General features: G+C 44.1%; 1 protein-coding gene across 3 annotated transcripts in view; it reads right to left on the bottom strand.

Moving 5' to 3' along the window:
- Nucleotides 1–10,597, bottom strand: part of wdfy4 (WDFY family member 4) — a 250,546-nt gene extending 239,949 nt beyond the window's left edge. Inside the window, exons 1-6 of one of the 3 annotated variants that reach the window (XM_046353520.1) lie at nucleotides 10,316–10,597; nucleotides 4,568–4,906; nucleotides 3,506–3,617; nucleotides 2,525–2,736; nucleotides 1,907–2,035; nucleotides 1,360–1,549 (exon numbers count right to left, since the gene is read on the bottom strand). In XM_046353520.1, the coding sequence (XP_046209476.1) occupies nucleotides 1,360–1,549; nucleotides 1,907–2,035; nucleotides 2,525–2,736; nucleotides 3,506–3,617; nucleotides 4,568–4,906; nucleotides 10,316–10,330 (997 nt within the window). In that variant the 5' untranslated portion in view covers nucleotides 10,331–10,597. The remainder of the gene's footprint in view (nucleotides 1–1,359; nucleotides 1,550–1,906; nucleotides 2,036–2,524; nucleotides 2,737–3,505; nucleotides 3,618–4,567; nucleotides 4,907–10,315) is intronic. The other 2 variants (XM_046353519.1, XM_046353518.1) reach the window with 2 other exon arrangements.
- Nucleotides 10,598–22,375: the final 11,778 nt, after the last annotated feature.

Genomic DNA, 22,375 nt, shown 5'->3' with positions numbered 1-22,375 from the left:
ATCAGCAACAAAAGAGTGATAATATTAAGATCCTACATCTGTATTAGGTAAAACTTAAATATACAATTTTCTAAATGTTCTTGAAATGTTATGAGGACCTCCAAGACCAGGTAAAATAATATTGCGCGAACATAAATTGTACATTATGTTAAATCTGAAACAAATATGCTATGAACAGCATAAAAATGTATTTAATTCTTACAGCATTAAGAGAATATCTTGTGCAACCTAACTTAAACATTGTATGAATGTCATCACAACTGAGCATATTTTCTGTTTTGGAAACCTATTTCTTGTATTGTACCCACACTGTTCCCACAACCTCATTAAATATTCTGGGAACCTTTAAAGAACTCAGAAAGGCTGTCCTGTCAACATTCTTGCAACATCAAAGGAATGTTTTTTGCACCCTGATACAAACATTATCTGAATGTCAGCACAACTAAACAGTTTTAGTGTTTTGGGAACCTATCTCTTGTCATATCTTCACAATATTCCCACAACCTAAATAAATGTTTTTGAACTTTTAAAGGACAGAAAAAAATGTGTTTTGGGAATGTTTTTGCAACATCAGGCAAATGTTTTTTTGCAAACTGATAGAAATATTGTAATGTTTGTGTTTTGGAACCATATCTCTTTTCATGTCCACATGATATTTCAACATCCTAATAAAACATTCTGTGAATGTTTTTCTGCACCCAAAAATAAACATTGTAGAATCATCCACCCAACTGGACAATTTTTATGTTTTGGGAACATATCTAATGTGATGTCCACACATTGTTCTCGGCAGACTGTTCCCACAACCTAATTAATCATTCTGGGAACCTTTAAAGACCAGAATAAATGTTTTCTAGGAGCGTTGTTGCAACATCAGGTGAATGTTTTATACAAATTTTCTCTAATCATCACCACGACTGGTCAGTTAGTTTGTTATGAGAACATTTGCCACGACCTAAGGAATGTTGGAACTTTCACAGAACCTATTTTGGTTTACTGATGGGAAAAATATCCAACCGATAATTGAAGCTAAACTGATATAGACTCACTACCACTCTCAATTGAGGAATTGTATGTTGCAATCAAACACCAGCGTTGCATTGATTAGGAAAACATTTAAAAAATATATATAATAGGAAATGGCCATTATCAGATCATGTTGGTTGACTCTGATGATAATGTCAGCCCTTTCTTCTCAACTCAACTCCTGTTCAATATCTACCTGAGAACCATGTTTGTTGTTTTGAGCATAGTGGTTGCAACAACAAGCTTGTGGGTTTGATTCTTGCAAGGGCCACTAATACTGAATATATTAGTGTAATTGACAACTAAAATGAGAATTTTTGCACTTCAGCTCACCCTGTAGGAAGGGGACGGTATTGGGTGTCTTAGCAGCAGAGACAGCTCTGAGAACACGTGATGCCTGGTGCCTCCAGGGGGCACTAGTCTGGTCGTGTAGTGATGTGAGCGAGATGATCAGACACTGCAACTCCTCAGTCTCCACCATCTCCTCCACACTGGAAGGATGACAGCACAGCTGTAACAGGACCTAAGGAGGAGAGGAGGTTAGGGGTTAAGTGCCTTGATCAAGGTCACATGACAGTAGGTAGCACACTGTATATAAATAATAATATACATAATTTAGCAGACGCTTTTATACAAAGCAACTTAGTAATGTATGCATACCTTTTTTTACATATGTTTGGACCCGGGAACCAAACCCACTATTGTAAGCGCCAAAGTGCCATAACTGAGCTACAATGGACCACCTGAGATTCTATTGCCAGCACTGTTCACTATGGACTGATATTCTCTATCAGCACTGGGATTCGAACAGACAACCATGCTCTTACTGGCCAGCCTCTCTAACCTTGAGGATACCGCTGAAATAGACTAGAGAACTCACCTGTATGAGCAGTTCTTGAAAGGTCTCCTCTACGGCTGCTCTCTCCTTCCGGGACGGTAGACACACTAGCAGGTAGAGACACTTCACCAGGGCCGCCGGTAGATCTGGCTTTACTACAGACATCAATTCCTAAAAATAGTGAAGAACACACAACAATTTACTGACCAAATAACCTCCCAGAGAAAGAGAACACAATATAACCTGGCTTTATTGAATAGAGCAATTCCTAAAGAGAGAAAAAACACAAATAAAATAAAAAAGAAGGAACTTTTACTCTTAGCAAGATTAAATCTGATCAGCTTTTATGACTTGCCTTTAAAACATGTAACTGACAACAAAAACACATTGCATTGCTTACTAAAAATATGCCACAAAGGACATGTCTGTCTGTAAGGGGCTTGCCAAGACCTATGCACTGGAACAATTCTGATTTATTAACACACACTGAATCATCATTTAACTAAACAACACTGGGAGTTTCCAGATGTTTCACTTCCAGTTACCTGGGACTTCAGGCTACAGTACACAGGTTAAACTATAATGTGGTAAACCACAGTCAGTCTGTTGAAGGATCAGGGTAGCCATGCTTTAGATTCAAACATGTTTAACTTCACTCACAGTAGAATTTGTAGCAGTCAGGAAAGACAGAGTCTTCAACAGAAGCCATCCTGCATTGTCTGTCTGTGTTGTCTGGCTGTGTGACTCTCCCCTGTCTGTCTCCTCTGTACTGTCTGTCTCCCTGCTGTCTATCTCACTGTTGTCTATATCATCTGTGTTGTCCGTCTCGTCTCTTCTCTGGAAGAACTGCTGCACCTCGTAGCGAGCCTCCTCTAGGAGAGGAGACACAACAAGGGTTAGAATCACAGATACACCCAAGGCATAGAAATACATACAAATCTGTCCAGGAACAACCCCATAACACTTGACCTTAGACATTGAAGCTTATCAAAGGGCAAGGTGGAAAAGCTACTACCATATTTCTTACACTGTATGTAGCCATTCCTTTCAGATCTACTTGAAGTGCCTAGTGGATAGGAAAAGAAACCTATCAGAGTTCTCAGAGAGCCTGTTCTAACGCAGAGGTTAAAAATAATAATATTATTTTTACCATCCACTGAAACTACTTTCACTTTCTAGTCTCAAACACCAAGGTCTGCATGAGGTATATTTCGGTTTTGTTATTCAGTTTGACTGAGTTTTAAACCACACTGTATTGTTGACTTTCTAAAGAGTTGCTTTAGTACATTTACTGTACTGTGCTGGTATGTAAACACTAAACTATTAAACCAATAACTTCAAGACACTATGTTATCTGTATAGAGGTTCTGGTACAGCAGAGAAACACACAACAGAGAAACATGACATACAGTACAACATGAAAACATAGTTTGGAATTAAAAACAGAAGTATCCACTTCTCTAAAGAAGTCAGGTAGTACTAACATGCAAGCATGCTCACACACAAACAGTCACGCTCGCACACACTTCCTTCTAATAACCTGCAGTAACCCAGTAAAGTTTATCAGAGAAATATGACTGAGCAGAACACAGAGGGAAGTCATGCCATAACCATAATAAAGGCATGATGACCATAAAATACCTGCAGGTCTTTCTGCCAGTATGGCATGGATGTTGGAGACCACAGTGTCTGCAGTCAGAGCAGCTAGACTCCTCAGATCCAGCTCCTCTGTTCCACCACCACTTTCACATACCTACAGTAGAAAGAGAGGGAGAGAGGGAAGGGAGAGAGAGAGAGAGAGAGAGGGAGGGAGATATGGTTACTGTAGTTAGGTTTAGCTAGCATTGAGTGTTGCTAGTTTACTTCACAGTGAATAGTCTTACGGCAGTAAATGTATTGATACAGATAAAAACCTGAGGCATACTGGAATAGTGGATGCAATGAATTAGTATTTAGCAAAAGCACAGATGCAGGTTTCGTTTCTCTTTTTATACACTGCAGAATTAGATACACCAAATAACAACTACACAAATACCAAACATACAATACCAACTACACAAATACACAACACCAGATGTATAGTGTCTGCATTCAAACCTGTAAGAAGATATGGATATGGGTGATGTGTTTGAATGGGCCCCTATATACTGGTGAAATCCCATTGCGCAGATCATGGAGCCTGTGTTTGCATACACACACCAGTCACACATGAAAACTCCCTCCTTTAGTTCAAGGGAAAGACTCAGAGACTGCTTACGCCTGTGGCTACGGTTATCACCATGGTTCTGACCAGATCAATGGGCACGCGCGCACACACGTGCGCACACACTCGCTCGTGCGCACACACGCGCACACACAGCAGCCTGCTCAATGGGCACACAGATCAGTGCTGGAATTCAGCCAAAGGACAGTACTTTCCATGATGATTGTCATTGTCATTAACTTGCTATTATGGGAGGAAATCGTAGGATAAATCTTATCAGTTTGTCTATAAGCATAGTCAAAGGGTCTCTGATTGGGTTATAGTGAAGAAGTGACTTTTCCTATAGTTAGAGAGAAAGATAGCAAGGGGATACCTAGCCTGCTCCCACATCTGTTTGTGACATATAGCCAACTCCTGTGGCTGTTTGGCATGACAATAACCACAGAAGTTGGCAAGATCGCACAAACACATATGGGACCAGAGACACCACAGTACTGTACCTGTATGTAGAGAGTCAGGACTCGGCGCAAGTGTTCCTCTTTTTGGTCGAGGAGGAGGGGTGTGTCTATCTCGCTCTGGTCCATGGTTTCCTTTTTGGTATGTGTGTGGTCAGGGGAGAGGTGTGTGTGTTTCTGGCCAGAGGTGTTCATACTATCCTTGTGTGTGTGTGTCTCCATCTGTTTGAGCATCTCTCGGAGGACCAGTAGGGGATGGGGCTGGGGTCCTCCACCTCCCCCCCCCCCCCCCCCCTCCTTCAGATCCAGGGGGGCAGCTAGCTCCCCTGAAGCGCTCAGCTCCCCTGTCTCCTTGTTGATCCTCTCCACGTCAGCCATATGCTCCTGACAGACAAACAGAGAGGAGAGACAGAGAGTGAAATAGAGAAAGAGAGAGATGGAAAGAGTATGGGGTGGGGGGGGTGGTTCAGAGTGTTTGGGATAGTCAACCTAAGTTTGCAAAATTACAGAATATTCCCTAAATCCCCAGTTTTTCCAGAATTCCCGGTTGGTTGGCTCAGTCTGGGTTATCCCTTAGTGTCTAATAAGAAACTAGCTCCCTGGTATACAGAAAATACCCGAGCTCTGAAGCAAGCTTCCAGAAAATTGGAACGGAAATGGTGCCACACCTAACTGGAAGTCTTCCGACTCAATTGGAAAGACAGTACCGTGCAGTATCGAAGAGCCCTCACTGCTGCTCGATCATCCTATTTTTCCAACATAATTGGGGAAAATAAGAACACTCCAAAATGTACTGTCGCAAAGCTAACTAAAAAGCAGCATTCCCCAAGATAGGATGGCTTTCACTTCAGCAGTAATAAATTCATGAAATTCTTTGATGAAAAGATTATGATTATTAAGAAAGCAAATCACAGACTCCTCTTTAAATCTGCGTATTCCTTCAAAGCTCAGTTGTCCTGAGTCTGCACAACTCTGCCAGGACCTAGGATCAAGAGAGACACTCAAGTGTTTTAGTACTGTATCCCTTGACACAATGATGAAAATAATCATGGCCTCAAGCTGCATACTGGACCCTATTCCAACTAAACTAGTGAAAGAGCTGCTTCCCGTGCTTGGCCCTCCTATGTTGAACATAATAAACGGCTCTCTATCCACCGGATGTGTACCAAACTCACTAAAAGTGTCAGTAATAAAGCTTCTCTTGAAAAAGCCAAACCTTGACCCAGAAAATATAAAAAACTATCGGCCTATATCGAATCTTCCATTCCTCTCAAACTTTTTAGAAAAAACTGTTGTGCAGCAACTCACTGCCTTCCTGAAGACAAACAATGTATACGAAATGCTTCAGTCTAGTTTTAGACCCCGTCATAGCACTGAGGATACACTTGTGAAGGTGGTAAATTACCTTTTAATGGCATCAGACAGAGGCTTTGCATCTGTCCTCGTGCTCCTAGACCTTATTGCTTCTTTTGATACCATCGATCACCACATTCTTTTTGAGAGATTGGAAACCCAAATTGGTCTACGCGGACAAATTCTGGCCTGGTTTAGATCTTATCTGTCGGAAAGATATCAGTTTGTCTCTGTGAATAGTTTGTCCTCTGACAAATCAACTGTAAATTTCGGTGTTCCTCAAGGTTACGTTTTAGGACCACTATTGTTTTCACTATATATTTTTTTACCTCTTGGGGATGTCATTCGAAAACATAATGTTAACTTTCACTGCTATGCGGATGACACACAGCTGTACATTTAAATGAAACAGGGTGAAGCCCCAAAATTGCCCTCGCTAGAAGCCTGTGTTTCAGACATAAGGAAGTGGATGGCTGCAAACGTTCTACTTTTACACTCGGACAAAACAGAGATGCTTGTTCTAGGTCCCAAGAAACAAAGAGATCTTCTGTTGAATTTGACAATTAATCTTAATTGTTGTACAGTCGTCTCAAATAAAACTGTGAAGGACCTCGGCGTTACTCTGGACCCTGATCTCTCTTATGACGAACATATCAAGACTGTTTCAAGGACAGCTTTTTTCCATCTACGTAACATTGCAAAAATCAGAAACTTTCTGTCCAAAAATGATGCAGGAAAATTAATCCATGATTTTGTTACTTCTGTGTTAGTTTACTGCAATGCTCTACTTTCCGGCTACCCGGATAAAGCAATAAATAAACTTCAGTTAGTGCTAAATACGGCTGCTAGAATCCTGACTAGAACCCAAAGATTTGATCATATTACTCCAGTGCTAGCCTCCCTACACTGGCTTCCTGTCAAGGAAAGGGCTGATTTAAATGTTTTACTGCTAACCTACAAAGCATTACATGGGCTTGCACATACCTATCGCTCTGATTTGGTCCTGCCGTACATACCTACACGTATGCTACGGTCACAAGACGCAGACCTCCTAATTGTCCCTAGAATTTCTAAACAAACAGCTGGAGGCAGGGCTTTCTCCTATAGAGCTCAATTTTTATGGAATGGTCTGCCTACCCATGTGAAAGACGGAGATTCAGTCTCAACCTTTAAGTCTTTACTGAAGACTCATTTCTTCAGTGGGTCATATGATTGAGTGTAGTCTGGCCCAGGAGTGTGAAGGTGAACGGAAAGGCTCTGGAGCAACGAACCACCCTTGCCGTCTCTGCCTGGCCGGTTCCCTTCTTTCCACTGGGATTCTCTGCCTCTAACGCTATTACAGGGGCTGAGTCACTGGCTTACTGGTGCTCTTTCATGCCGTCCCTAGGAGGGGTGCGTCACTTGGGTGGGTTGAGTCACTGATGTGATTTTCCTGTCTGGGTTGGCGCCCCCCCTTGGGTTGTGCCCTGGCGGAGTTCTTTGTGGGCTATACTCAGCCTTGTCTCAGGATGGTAAGTTGGTGGTTGAAGATATCCCTCTAGTGGTGTGGGGTCTGTGCTTTGGCAAAGTAGGTGGGGTTATATCCTTCCTGTTTGGCCGTGTCCGGGGGTATCATTGGATGGGGCCACATTGTCTCCTGACCCCTCCTGTCTCAGCCTCCAGTATTTATGCTGCAGTAGTTTGTGTCAGGGGGATAGGGTCAGTTTGTTATATCTGGGGTACTTCTCCTGTCTTATCTGGTGTCCTGTGTGAATTTAAGTATGCTCTCTCTAATTCTCTCTTTCTTTCTCGGAGAACCTGAGCCCAGGACCATGCCTCAGGACTACCTGGCATGATGACTCCTTGCTTTCTTCAGTCCACCTGGCCGTGCTGCTGCTCCAGTTTCAGCTGTTCTGCTTGTGAATATTATTTTTTGACCATGCTGGTCATTTATGAACCTTTGAACATCTTGGCCATGTTCTGTTATAATCTCCACCTGGCACATCCAGAAGAGGTCTGGCCAGCCCTCATAGCCTGGTTCCTCTCTAGGTTTCTTCCTAGGTTTTGGCCTTTCTAGGCAGTTTGTCCTAGGCACTGTGCTTCTACACCTGCATTGCTTGCTGTTTGGGGTTTTAGGCTTGGGTTTGGGGTTTTAGGCTGATATCAGCTGATGTACGAAGGGCTATATAAATACATTTGATTTGATTTGATTAATTAATAGATTATAATCAGTGTTGGACTCATCTGTTTGCAGAATGGCAGTGACATAGAAGCACACTTAAAATCAGACTACACTTCTCCTATTGTCTTCAGTCCCTCTATAAACATCTCGCCTAGGGAAATAAAGAGAGAAAGCTAGACTACTGATAGACCCCGTCTGTCCACAATTTTTATCAACCTCTAAGCAGTCAACAGCTTAGAGTGAGAAGGGTGAGCATGACAACACCTATAGGTCCCAACTAGTGTTGCAAAATTATAGAAACTTTCCCATGTTTGTCAGAAAAACAGGTTGGAGGATTCCCAGAATCAGGAGCAAATAAGCATTAAGGGAATCATGGAGGGAGATATGTTTCTGGAATTTCACAACCCTAGTTCCTACAATAAACACAGACCTCTGAGTTTTCTCAATTTTCGTTTTCTGAGATAATCACCATGTGACTCACAATAAAGACGAACTGGAACACACCAGAGGAACTAAGTGTGCCTAATGAACTCGGAGAGGGTGGAGAGCTGAACTTCGGCAAGACGGAGCTGCTCTTCCTCCCGGGGAAGGACTGCCCGTTCCATGATCTCGCCATCACGGTTGACAACTCCATTGTGTCCTCCTCCCAGAGCGCTAAGAACCTTGGCGTGATCCTGGACAACACCCTGTCGTTCTCAACTAACATCAAGGCGGTGGCCCGTTCCTGTAGGTTCATGCTCTACAACATCCGCAGAGTACGACCCTGCCTCACACAGGAAGCGGCACAGGTCCTAATCCAGGCACTTGTCATCTCCCGTCTGGATTACTGCAACTCGCTGTTGGCTGGGCTCCCTGCCTGTGCCATTAAACCCCTACAACTCATCCAGAACGCCGCAGCCCGTCTGGTGTTCAACCTTCCCAAGTTCTCTCACGTCACCCCGCTCCTCCGCTCTCTCCACTGGCTTCCAGTTGAAGCTCGCATCCGCTACAAGACCATGGTGCTTGCCTACGGAGCTGTGAGGGGAACGGCGCCTCAGTACCTCCAGGCTCTGATCAGGCCCTACACCCAAATAAGGGCACTGCGTTCATCCACCTCTGGCCTGCTCGCCTCCCTACCATTGAGGAAGTACAGTTCCCGCTCAGCCCAGTCAAAACTGTTCGCTGCTCTGGCTCCCCAATGGTGGAACAAACTCCCTCACGACGCCAGGACAGCGGAGTCAATCACCACCTTCCGGAGACACCTGAAACCCCACCTCTTTAAGGAATACCTAGGATAGGATAAAGTAATCCTTCTCACCCCCCTTAAAATATGTAGATGCACTATTGTAAAGTGGCTGTTCCACTGGATGTCATAAGGTGAATGCACCAATTTGTAAGTCGCTCTGGATAAGAGCGTCTGCTAAATGACTTAAATGTAATGTAAATGAACTCCTTGAGTGTGTGATTTGAAAGTGCACTATAAAGAGATATGAACGGTAAGGGGTTAGAATGAAATGCAACACAAACGTACATCTGGGAGCCAGCTAACTGTTCAAATCATTTGGTTCAATTCATTAAGAGATTAGCTCACCTTTTGGATCACCGGCACTTTAATTTCTGAAGAATGTTGAGATTTATGACATCACTGACTAATCCTTCTACATCTCGTACTAGTCTCCCACGCAGCGGTGAGGGAACACACACACACACGCTCTCCCTATCAGCTGTTCACAGTCACATTAAGATGTAATTGTTGTCTTGTGATGTAACACTGGGCTTGCTGCAGGGAAGGAAATCTGCTTCTGTTTGCTCATACTGGTTGTCCCGTGTGTGTGTGTGTGGGGGGGGGGGTGTTTAGGAACTACGGTGATCAAGCGAACACACACACATTCACACAGGGCCTTTGTGCTGCCCATTATCCCTGCTATATTGGTACACACAAAAACAGATTTAAACATAACTGAGTAATGAGAATGAGCTTGAAGTTGATCTGTGAAAACCATGTAAGGGGACCAAGCGCTGTTCTTTCTCTCTAGCCCTCTCTCTCTCTCTTTCCCTTTGCTAAGCTCTTCCTCATACCATGACAGAACTGGTTCGTTCCAGTACAGCAAAGCAGTATTGAGTGGAGGAGCAATATGTCTGTTCACGAGAACATAAACCTGTTCTCCCAAACACAAAAAAATAAAAACAACTTTGCTATAATACAACCTCACTGTAATAAAATCTCATCCTGGCAAAAAGACAGCCTGACAAGTCTAGTCTCAGAGCAGGCCCATAGTATATACTGTAACTGTACCTACCTGTGTGAGAGTCATCTATGAGTCCACTGACAGCCAGGGGGATCGGAGTTGTTAAATCCAAACAAGGGTTCTCTCTCTCTTTCCCTTTCCCTCTCTCTGTTCCCATGTCAGGGCATGCAGGCTTTGACCATTAGGGACATGACTACTCTAGCCCTTCAGTACAGTGTGTGTATGTGTGAGTCCTCAAACCTCTTACTAATCTGTGTCTCCTCCACTACAGCAGTCCCTTCAGTAATCTGCAGAGAGAGAGCAAGAGTGGTCTGATCTGAACTTTGCTCCGTCTTACATCAGCAGGGCCAGGTCATGTGCTTCATTTCCTATGAGCCGAAAGCAGAAGTGAAGAACCCTGTTGTTCTGGTAACTATGGCGGAACCCTCCCAGATCTCACCACTCCACATTTTGACTGCAAAATAGACCTGTTTGGCCTTTTATAGACCGGTCATGTTACTTGTGGTGATGAGGAGTAATGAAAGCAGGACAAACGTGTTGCCAAACATCAACAAAATATTTTTTCTATGATTAGCACTTCCCTACCAGTAGCGATGTGTGTGTAAAAGCACCAGAGAAGCCAAGCCAGAAAAAAAGCCATATTACAACCTGTGTTGTGATAATTGCGTAACATATCATACTAAATGGAGTGTCTCGGATTTACGTACAGAATAATACTAAATGCTATGAGATCAGGTTGCAGCCAGCCAGCAGCGCGCAGTCAAAATATAATAAAATGCTTGCTAACATGTTTAACTTCTTGATGAAATTAGTATGTTTGTAACAAATCAATTGTTTTACACTATTATATTCTATCCAAACAAGATTAATAAACATGCAATCACTATTGAGTGAATGAACAAAGTAGTTTTGGAACTAACGCTTCCAGACATTTAAATGGTCTGTCGAGGTCAAGATGTTAAATTCAAGATTCATAGTGTAATGATCAGTGCTTGACTTCGGCAGGAGCTGTCCAGAGCGCCATACTAGCACTTCAAATTTTGGGGGGAATTGCGTACCGGTTCCTCTATAAAACAAAGTAGCTTATCGCCGGACCAGATTCCCACACCGAGGCAAAAAAAGGTTGATCAAAGCAGAATGAAGGTGGGATCTGCAATGAATAGCAATGGAGAGTGGGCATTCATTTCCTGATTCCGCTTTGTTCAAGTTTATTTGCCGCTAGTCTGTGAATCTGTGAGTGACAGTAGGCTGTTTGAGATCACACAGATTGAAAATCTGTCAGTGTAATATAGATGCAGGGAGTCAGAAAGCATGAGCAATTAGTGAGTTTAATTACGAAGAACATTGAATGATACAAAACAAGAAAGTGTCTAAACATGAAAACATAAACAATATTGCCTGGTGGGTGATAACAACAGAGTGCTATGTAAAGGGGAGGTAATCACGAAGGTGATGAAGTCCAGGTGTACCTAATGAGGCACAGGTGTGCATAATGGATGGGGAGCGAGGACCAGTGGTTAGTAGACCGGCGACATAGAGCGCCGGAGAGGAAGTGGACGTGACAGGAGGAGCGGGAGTGGATGCGCGGCACAAGCCGCAGGATGACGCTGACCAGGAGGACGGCACAGAAGGACGAGGAACTGGCTGGTCCGGACGGCAAAGGTGGAAGTCTCGGATTATGTTGGGATCTAGATTGTCTAGACCATGAACCTGGTCCCAGGATTACACTCGATGCCCAGGGGAAGTGGATGGATGTTGTGGGGGACGGCATCAACAAGGGGACCAGGAACCACCGGCCTGAGGAGGGAAACGTGAAAAAATTGTGAGATCCGATAGTCTTTGGGAAGCTCTAATCGGTAATTGACCCTCAAGAGGACTTTGAATGGCCCCACAAACTGGGGACTCAGCTTCTGCAGGGCAGGCAGAGCAGGAGGTTCCTGGTGGAGAGCCAGATGTGATCACCAAAATGTTAAACTGGTGCCTCACTGCGGTGGCGGTCCGCCCGCTCCTTCTTGCACCAGATGGTGCATTGGAGCCTTAAGTGGGAAGCTTCCCAAACCTCTCCTGCGCGCCGGCACCACTCATCCACCGCAGGGACTTTCGGTCTGGCACTGGGTCCATGGAGCCAGGGCTGGCTAGTACCCCAACACACACTGGGAGAGAGACAACAAGGTGGAGGAGTGACGAAGTGAGTTCTGGGCGTATTCCGCCCAGGGAAGAAATTGGGCCCACTCCCTCTGACGGTCCTGACAGTGACTCTTCAGCAACCTCCCCAGCTCCTGGTTGGTCCACTACACCTGCCCATTGGACTGAGGCCTGTACTGATACATGAGGATGACCATGACCCCCATCAAGGCTCTCCATACACATGACGTGAATTGGGGATCACAGTCGAAGACGATATCCTCGGGAAGGCCATAGTGTGGGAAGACCTACTGAAACAGTGCCTCAGCGACCTGGAGGGGCAGTAGGGAGACCAGAGAGAGGGATATAACGACAGCATTTGAAGAATCTGTCCACATCAATTATAACAGTGGTGAAACCATCAAACAGGGGAAGATCAGTGACAAAATGTATCGACAGATGGATCCAAGTCTGCTGAGGCACAGGGAAGGGGAAAGAGTTTCCCTGCTGGTGCGTTCCAGGGAAACCTGGTTTGGGCACATACGGAGCAGGAGTTGACATTGTAGGAGACGTACTGTGCCAAGGTGGGCAACCAGTACTTAATGGAGATGGATTGAGTGGTGCAGGTGATTCCTGTGTGTCCAGCGGCAAGGGATGTATGCACCCAGGTCAAAAGCCGATCCCTTACCTCTGTGGGAATGTAGGTGAGCTCCGGAGGAGAGGTAGCCGGTGGCAGTTTCCTCTCCACAACCTGGCAGATGTCCACGTCTATGTCCCAGAGCATGGGGCAATGATTCGGGAGGGCGATATGATGGGACCACTCAGGACAAGGACCTCTCCTGAATCGTGACGTTGGGACATGGCATCGGCTTTGATGTACTTTGAACCTGGGCAGAATGCCATGGGGAAGTTGAATCTAGTTTTCAGCGGCAGGGACTTGGAGGCTGGTCAGGATCGAGGCAAGAAAAGGGCCCACCTTGTCTGGCGCGAGTTCAACCGTCTCGCTGTCCGTATGTACTCCAAGATCCAATGGTTGGTGAGGATGAGAAATGGGTCCGTGGCGCCCTCCAGCCAGTGTCTCCAATCCTCTAGTGCCAACTTCACCACCAGGTGTTCCCGATCACTGACGTCATAGTACCTCTCTGCAGGAGATAGTTTTTTAGAGTAGTCTGCACATGGATACAGTCTTTGTGGATTACCTTAGCATTGTGTTAGGACGGCCCCCACGCCCACTTCTGAGGTGTCCATCTCCACCACGTAGGGCCGTGTAGGGTCTGGATGTTTCAGCAACGGGTGGAGCTGAAATGCCCCTTCAGCAGGCAGAAGGCCTCATCAGCTGCAGGATTCCATGCCAACTTCCTTTGAGGAGAGAGTTGAGAGGAGAGGAGATGGAGCTGAAGTTCCTGATGAAGTGGCGGTAAAAGTTAGCAAACGCTTTATGGTGGTTGGGACTGGCCATGACCTCATCGCATCTACCTTCCTTTCCTCCATAACTACTCACTGTGGGCTGTTCTGATAACCCAAGAAGGAGATAGCGACCTGATGGATCTGGCACTTCTCCGCTTTCATGTACAGATGGTTCTCCAGGATGCGTCCCAGGACTACCCGGACGTGGGCGATGTGCTCCTCCAAGGTGGCCAAGTAGATCAGGATATAGTCAATATACATGACCACTTGGCGCCCAAGCATGTCCCGAAACACCTTGTTCACGAATGCAAGGAATACCGATGAAGCATTGGCTAAACCATAAGAGATCACCAAGTACTCATATTGCCCAGACACCGTGCTGAAGGCCGTCTTCCATTCATCCCCCTCCCGGGTGTGGATCAAATTGTAGGCACTCCACAGGTCCATTTTGGTAAAAAACTAGGCCCCGCGGAGCTGTTCAATGGCGGCCGGGAGGAAGTAGTGGTACTTGGTGGTGATGGCATTGTAGTCTATACACGGACAAAGTCCACGAAGAAGAAACCAGCCATCGCATGGGAGGTGGATGGGCGAATTAAACCCTGTAGGAGAGCCTTCTGGCTGTTCTTCCTCAGAGCCTTGGTTTCAACCACCGACAGGGGGTAGATGCAGCTGTGCGGAGACGCAGAGTTTGTTAGCAGGTCGATGGCACAGTCTCAGGGGCGATGAAGAGGGAGACAGGTGGTGCGGTCTTGGATAAAAACTTCCGGAGATCCTGGTAAACTGTCTGGTCCTACGGCCATAGTTGGAGTAGGGGCTCACCCTTGTCCCCTGGTGGATTATTGACGACTCCTCTGAATAAAGCCATAAACCTCGCATAGGAATCCAGCTTCTCCTCTCCTCTCTCCCAAATGGCCAAAGCCCATTCCAACGCCTGCCCCGTCAACAGCGAAATAAGCATGGCAACCTTGGACCTTGGAAAAGTTTGGAACCACTAACACTCTTCCTAGAGCTGCCGGCCGTCCAAACTGAGCAATCGGGGGAGAAGGGCCTTGGTCAGGGAGGGGACCAAGAACCTGATGGACACTCTGACAGAGCTCTAGAGTTCCTCTGTGGAGATGGGAGAACCTAGGTAGCCTCGTGTTTAGAGCGTTGGACTAGTAACTGAGAGGTTGAAAGATCGAATCCCCAAGCTGACAAGGTAAAAATCTGTCGTTCAGCCCCTGAAAATGGCAGTTAACCCACGGTTCCTAGATCATTAACTGACTTAGCTAGTTAAATAAAGGTAAAATAAAAAATATCTACAGCACTCTACCAATAGGCCTTTATGGTTATTGCTAAAATGCTTGACGTTTGGCCAAATCCAAACTGGCTTCCATTGACACTTTTTTTTGGTGGGCCAGGACCATTCACAGCTGAGCTTACTCAGTTTAGCTCAACGCTGATTGGCTATTATTTTATTATTTTTTCATCAAGGGAGGCCAAATGTTCCCTGGCTTCCCTCGCATTCAATGTTATTGGCGGCAACAATGTCCAACTCTTTCTGACCAGACAGCATCAGAGGAGCGCTACTGAGACAGAGGGGCACTGTTTCGTTCGCTCAGATGCTTTCTCTGGTAAGATACATTCAGCCTCTTGCGAATTGAAGGACATTTATGAAACACAGAGAGACAAAAGATACAGTATTTTGTATGTTTTTTTCTTGGTCAATTGTTTTGGGGAAGCCTGGCTTCCCTTGGCATCCATGAATACATGACAATGTTCTCTACACATAAGAGAACTCACGCTGAGGAAATATGTCCATATTAATGATCATTACTTCATAAGTACTGGTCTTTTAGTCACACTAAACATGCACTCCAGGAACTATGTAAACATTAAGAAGTGACTGTAGTCTACATCAAAGGCAATTACTTTGTGTAATGCTATAGTTTTTCATTCAGTTGTTGTAGCTTTCTCAAAGGGTGAGGAAGTAGTTAAAGAAGAACCGCACTTCCTGATTTGGCCGTTACAGTTACTTGTAATGTAACCTTTAGATTACCCAAACTCAGTAACGTAATCTGTTACTTTCAGATTACTTTCCCCTTAAAGGGGAATTCTGCTACTCTTCAACTTCATAGTCCTTATCTCCAGCACAATAACAGTGTCTATTTATGTGAAAACTGTGCATTTCTATGATCTGTGGTTAAAAAGATAAGAAAGGTCCTAAAAAATGCTTATCTGTGACATTTTATAAACGAGTTTCTATCCAGAGGGAGGGTATTTTATTTTTCCCCACATCACTGTAACTCTCGTAATGTTTGAAAAACAGTAAAAAAAATAATTAAAGTTTAACTTTTGATTATGTTATCACGTATAACTTTTTAACTTTATATATTTATTCTACAAAACGAAGAAATGCACCGTTTTCACATACACTCCTGGCCAGTTCACATACACTCCTGTCGGAGCAGACAGTCTCCTACAGACAGTGAGTCACATGGCCGTGGCTTGCTATATAAAGCAGACAGACAGGCATCGAGGCATTCAGTTACTGTTCAATTGAACGTTAGAATGGGCAAAACGAGTGACCTAAATGACTTTGAGCGCAGCATGATCGTTGGTGCCATGCGCCCCGGTTCCAGTATCTCAGAAACGGCCGGCCTTCTGAGATTTTCACACACTACAGTGTCTAGGGTTCATCGAGAACAGTGCTACAAACAAAAAACATCCAGTCAGCAGCAGTCCTGTGGGAGAAAAATAGCTCATTGATGTGAGGTTGAAGGAGAATGGCAAGAATCATGCAAGCTAACAGGCGGGCCACAAACAGGCAAAAAACGGCACAGTAAAACAGCGGTGCGCCGAATGGTATCTCGACGCGCACAACTCCTCAAGTCTTGTCATGGATGGGCTATTTCGACCACACCGGGTTCCACTCCTATCAGCTAAAAATGAGAAGCTCCAGTGCGCACGTGATCACCAATACTGGACAATTGAGAAGTGTAAAAGCTTTGTCTGGTCCTATGAATACCGGTTACTGTTGAGTCAGGATTTGGCGTAAGCAGCATGAGTCCATGGCCCCATCCTGCCCAGTGTTAACGGTTTTTAATTTTACTAGGCAAGTCAGTTAAGAACAAATTCTTATTTTCAATGACGGCCTAGGAACAGTAGGTTAACTGCCTGTTCAGGGGCAGAACGACAGATTTGTACTTTGTCAGCTCGGGGGTTTGAACTTGAAACCTTCCAGTTACTAGTCCAACGATCTAACCACTAGGCTACCCTGCCGCCCTACCGCCTCAGGTACAGGCTGGTGGCAGGGATGTAATGGTGCGGGGAATGTTTTCCTGGCACATATAAGGTACCTTGATACCAATTGAGAAACATTTCCATTCCCCAATGGATTCAGGCTGATCTGGAGGTACTAGCCGGGTACTAGATGGGTGAACCTAATAAACTAGCCACTTAGTGTATGTAGACACCGGTATTGTGCTGGATATAATAAAAATGTGGTTAAAAAGTGGTGGAGTTGCACATTAAGAGACATTAGAAGAAGACACAAATTCATTTTACTAATTGAACAACATCTATTGCAGGGTAAATCAATGTTAGAGTTTACATTACTGGTCATAAATGGATGTTGCATTTTTCTTTTTGGGTTGGTTATGTAGGCCTCTTCTAACCCATTGTCTTCTACTACAGATAATAATACAATTAGGCTATATCTTTAAATAAAAACGAAAGTCTGTCAGATTTGCAGTCATTCCAATTAATTCAATAGTCCTTAATCTTCCTGAATAGTGCTATAGGCCTGAATAGTGCTATAGGCCTTTTCAAGACATGAGGTATAGGGCTATTGTTAACTTTTTGGTTAGTGACACTTTGATATCTTGATAATATGCAGCTGTTAAAGCCTATCAAAAGTTTGCAAGTTTAAACATGTGTCTGTTAGGCCTATGAGCACGAATTAGATTGAGCAATAAGAGCCCCACTTTTGGTCTTCTTAAATTAAACTTGTTTTTGACAGTATGGACTGGAGCATAATGTACAGTATGAGGCAATTTAGAAATTAGGATTCACTATCTGTAATGGTTATGATAAATTAGGCATTGTGGCTCACTGTTGACATATAGATAAATGCGCACATTTTTTATGTATATATTTTTGTTGTTGAGTACTCTAGTACTCAAACAGTCAAAAAAGTTAAAACGTCCATCCCTTGTTTGGAAAGAATCTAAGTATTGTTTTAAAACAAGTGGGCATGGCGATTTGCACATGGAACTTGGCAAAGGAGGGCATGAATTGTTGTTATTATTGTAATCCAAACCCAACCTTCATTTACTCGTTGTGACACACTCAGGTTCCAAACTCAGTTTTAGACGAGACTGACATTAGGACCAATATTATCCTATTTACACATTGTAGTCAATTTTGACACTATAATACATTTTTCTGACTCATACCGATGCCATATTGGCCATTTTCAAAGGGATTCGTTGTTTTTTTAGGGTCAGTCGCTCTTTAATTCTCACATAATTGCTATACATTGTAATACTAGTGCTGTGTGTATGGAGAAGCCTGCCACTTGTCCTTGTAGATAGCACCATCATGTGGTGTGTAAACTATACTGACCAAAAATATTAAATGCAACATGTTAAGTGTTGGTCCCATGTTTCATGATGGGAAGTAAAAGACCCAGAAATTTTCCATATGCACAAAACCTAATTTCTCTACATTTCTTTGCACAAATTAATTTACATCCTTGTTAGTGAGCATTTCTCCTTTGCCAAGATAATCCTGAAGCTGATTAAACAGCATGATCATTACACAGATGCAACTTGTGCTGGGGACAATAAAATACCACTCCAAAATGTGCAGTTTTGTCACACAACAAAATGCCATAGATGTCTCAAGTTTTGAGGGATCGTGCAATCGGCATGCTGTCCAACAGAGCTGATGCCAGAGAATTGAATGTTAATTTCTCTACCATAAGATGCCTCCAACATCATTTAAGAGAATTTGGCAGTACGTCCAACAGGCCTCACAACCGCAGACCACGTGCAACCACTCACACCCAGGACCTCCACATCCGGCTTCTTCACCTGCGGGTTCATCTGAGACCAGCCACCTGGACAACTGAGAAGTATTCAGTCCGTAATAAAGCCCCTTTGTGGGGAAAAACTCACTCTGATTGGCTGGACCTAGCTCCCCAGTGGGTAGGTCTATGCCTTCCCAGGTCCCACCCATGGCTGCACCCTTGCCCAGTCATGAAATCCATAGATTAGGGCCTAATGAATTTCTTTACATTTACTGATTTCCTTATATGAACTGTAACTCAGTAAAATCGTTGAAATTGTTGCATTTATATTGTTGTTCAGTATATAAATGTGCAGGTACAACCAAGGACTATAGTGAAATAGGTTCATTAGGCATAGGCCTTTTTGAACTGTTGGTTCGAGCCCTGAATGCTGATTGGGTGACAGTCATGGTATATCAGACCATATACCATGGGTATGACAAAACGTTTATTTTTACTGCTCTAATTACATTGGTAACCAGTTTATATTAGTAATAAGGCACCTTGGGGTTTGTGGTATATGGGTAATGTACCACTGCTAAGGGCTGTGTCCAGGCACTACACAATGCGTCGGTCATAAGAACAGCCCTTAGCTGTGGTATATTGGCCATGTACCACACCCTCTAATACCTTATCGCTTAAATATACTATGTATTTAAGATGTATTTAAGATGGCGCCGACAGAAATGGTCACCTTGCTTCAAGTCCTTAGGAAACTATGTAGTTATTTGTTTTTTTATGTATTATTTCTTACATTGTTAGCACAGAAAAACTCAAGTGTTATTACATACAGCCGGGAAGAACTATTGGATATAAAAGTGATGTCAACATACCAACATTGCGACCAGGAATACGTCTTTCCCGAAGCGGATCCTTTGTTCGGACCTCCACCCTGGACATGGGATCTTATCCCAGAGGCTGACCCAAAACAACGCAGTCGCCGTAAGAAAGGCAGACGGAGCGGCCTACTGGTTAGACTCAGAAGGTGAGCACATCATCCACCGCTCCCGAACATATTACCCACCGATGTCCAATCTCTAGATAACAAGATGGGAGACATCAGAGATTGTAACATACTCTGTTTCAAGGAAACATGACTCACTCGGGATACGTAGAATGTATGCACACATGACTGTAAGTCGCTTTGGATAAAAGCGTCTGCTAAATGGCATATATTATTATTATTATTATGTTGTCAGAGTCGGTACAGCCACCCGGTTTCTTCATGCATTGTTTTCTGCCACTCCCAAAAGATAGAATTTGTAGATAATTGGCCCTCATTCTGGGACTCACCCTCCTGTTGAGGAGTGACGGACTCCATCCTAGCTGGAGGGGTGCTCTCATCTTATCGACAAACATAGACAGGGCTCTAACTTCACCAGCTCCACAATGAGATAGGGTGCAGGCCAGGCAGCAGGCTCTTAGCCAGCCTGCCAGCTTAGTGGAGGCTGCTACTAGCACAGTCAGTGTAGTCAGTTCAGCTATCCCCATTGAGACCGTGTCTGTGCCTCAACCTAGGTTGGGCAAAACTAAATATGGTGGTGTTCACCTTAGCAATTTCACTAGAATAAAGACCTCCTCCATTCCTGCCATTATAGAAAGAGAGTGTGATACCTCACATCTCAAAATACGGCTACTTAATGTTCGATCCCTCACTTTCAAAGCAGTTATAGTCAGTGAACTAATCACTGATCATAATCTTGATGTGATTGGCCTGACTGAAACATGGTTAAGCCTGATTAATTTACTGTGTTAAATGAGGCCTAACATTCTGGTTACACTAGTGACCATATCCCCCACACATCCCGTAAAGGATTTACAAAAAAAAAAAAATGTTTTCATCTTTTGAGCTTCTAGTCATGAAATCTATGCAGCCTCCTCAATTACTTTTTATAGCTACTGTTTACAGGCCTCCTGGGCCATATACAGCGTTCCTCACTGAGTTTCTATCGGACCATATAGTCATGGCAAATAATATTCTACTTTTTGGTGACTTTAATATTCACATGGAAAAGTCCACAGACCCACTCCAAAAGGATTTCAAATCAAATCGAATTGTATTTGTCACATACATATGGTTAGCAGATGTTAATGCGAGTGTAGCGAAATGCTTGTGCTTCTAGTTCCGACAATGCAGTAATAACCAACGAGTAATCTAGCTAACAATTCCAAAACTACTACCTTATACACATAAGTGTAAAGGGATAAATAATATTTACATAAAGATATATGAATGAGTGATGGTACAGAGCGGCATAGGCAAGATGCAGTAGATGGTATCGAGTACAGTATATACGTATATATATGAGATAAATAATGTAGGGTACATAAATATTATTTTAAGTAGCATTGTTTAAAGTGGCTAGTGATATATTTTACATCAATTCCCATCAATTCCCATTATTAAAGTGGCTGGAGTTGAGTCAGTGTGTTGGCAGCAGCCACTCATTGTTAGTGGTGGCTGTTTAACAGTCTGATGGCCTTGAGATAGAAGCTGTTTTTCAGTCTCTCGGTCCCAGCTTTGATGCACCTGTACTGACCTTGCCTTCTGGACGATAGTTCCTCGGCGTACACATCACGGACAAACTGAAATGGTCCACCCACACAAACAGCGTGGTGAAGAAGGTGCAACAGCGCCTTGAGAGATCGGAGACCTGAGCGGCCAGGGTCTCAACGGCATGATGAGCAGCAGACAATTCCTGCTCGTGTCTGCCGAGCATCGCTCCCTGGATCTCGACGGCTGAGTTGCGAGGATCCGTAGTCGCTGGGTCCATTCTTGGTCGGATCCTTCTGTTATGCAGGTGAAGTGAGGACCCAAAAGTGACTTAACAGAAACAGTGTTTATTCAAGTCCACAACAGAAAACGACAAATCCCGAATCCATAACAGTAATCCTCTCGTCTGTAGAGGGGAAGAACAGGAGAAGCGACCACAGACTGCAGGTCGCTTCGGGTAGGCGTAGGCCGTAGCTGACAGAGACACCTGCTCACACGCAGCATCTGATGAAGGCAAAAACACGACAGGACGGAACAAGAACACAGTACAGCAAACAAGGATCCGACAAGGACAGAAGCGAAAACAGAGAGAGAAATAGAGACTTAATCAGAGGGCAAAATAGGGGACAGGTGTGAAAGAGTAAATGAGGTAGTTAGGAGAATGAGGAACAGCTGGGAGCAGGAACGGAACGATAGAGAGAGAGAGAGAGAGAGAGAGAGAGAGAGAGAGAGAGAGAGAGAGAAGGAAAGAACCTAATAAGACCAGCAGGGGGAAACGAATAGAAGAGGAAGCACAGGGACAAGACATGACAATCTATGACAAAACATGACAACAACCCCAAAACATCACTGCTCTAGAGGAGATCTGCATGGAGGAATGGGCCAAAATACCACCAACAGTGTGTGAAAACCTTGTGAAGACTTACAGAAAACATTTGACCTCTGTCATTGCCAACAAAGGGTATATAACAAAATATTGAGATAAACTTTTGTTATTGACCAAATACTTATTTTCCACCATAATTTGCAAATAAAT

The sequence above is a fragment of the Oncorhynchus gorbuscha genome, linkage group LG06, assembly GCF_021184085.1.
Source record: "Oncorhynchus gorbuscha isolate QuinsamMale2020 ecotype Even-year linkage group LG06, OgorEven_v1.0, whole genome shotgun sequence".
NCBI lineage: Eukaryota > Metazoa > Chordata > Actinopteri > Salmoniformes > Salmonidae > Oncorhynchus > Oncorhynchus gorbuscha.
This window is presented reverse-complemented; position numbering and strand designations above follow the sequence as displayed.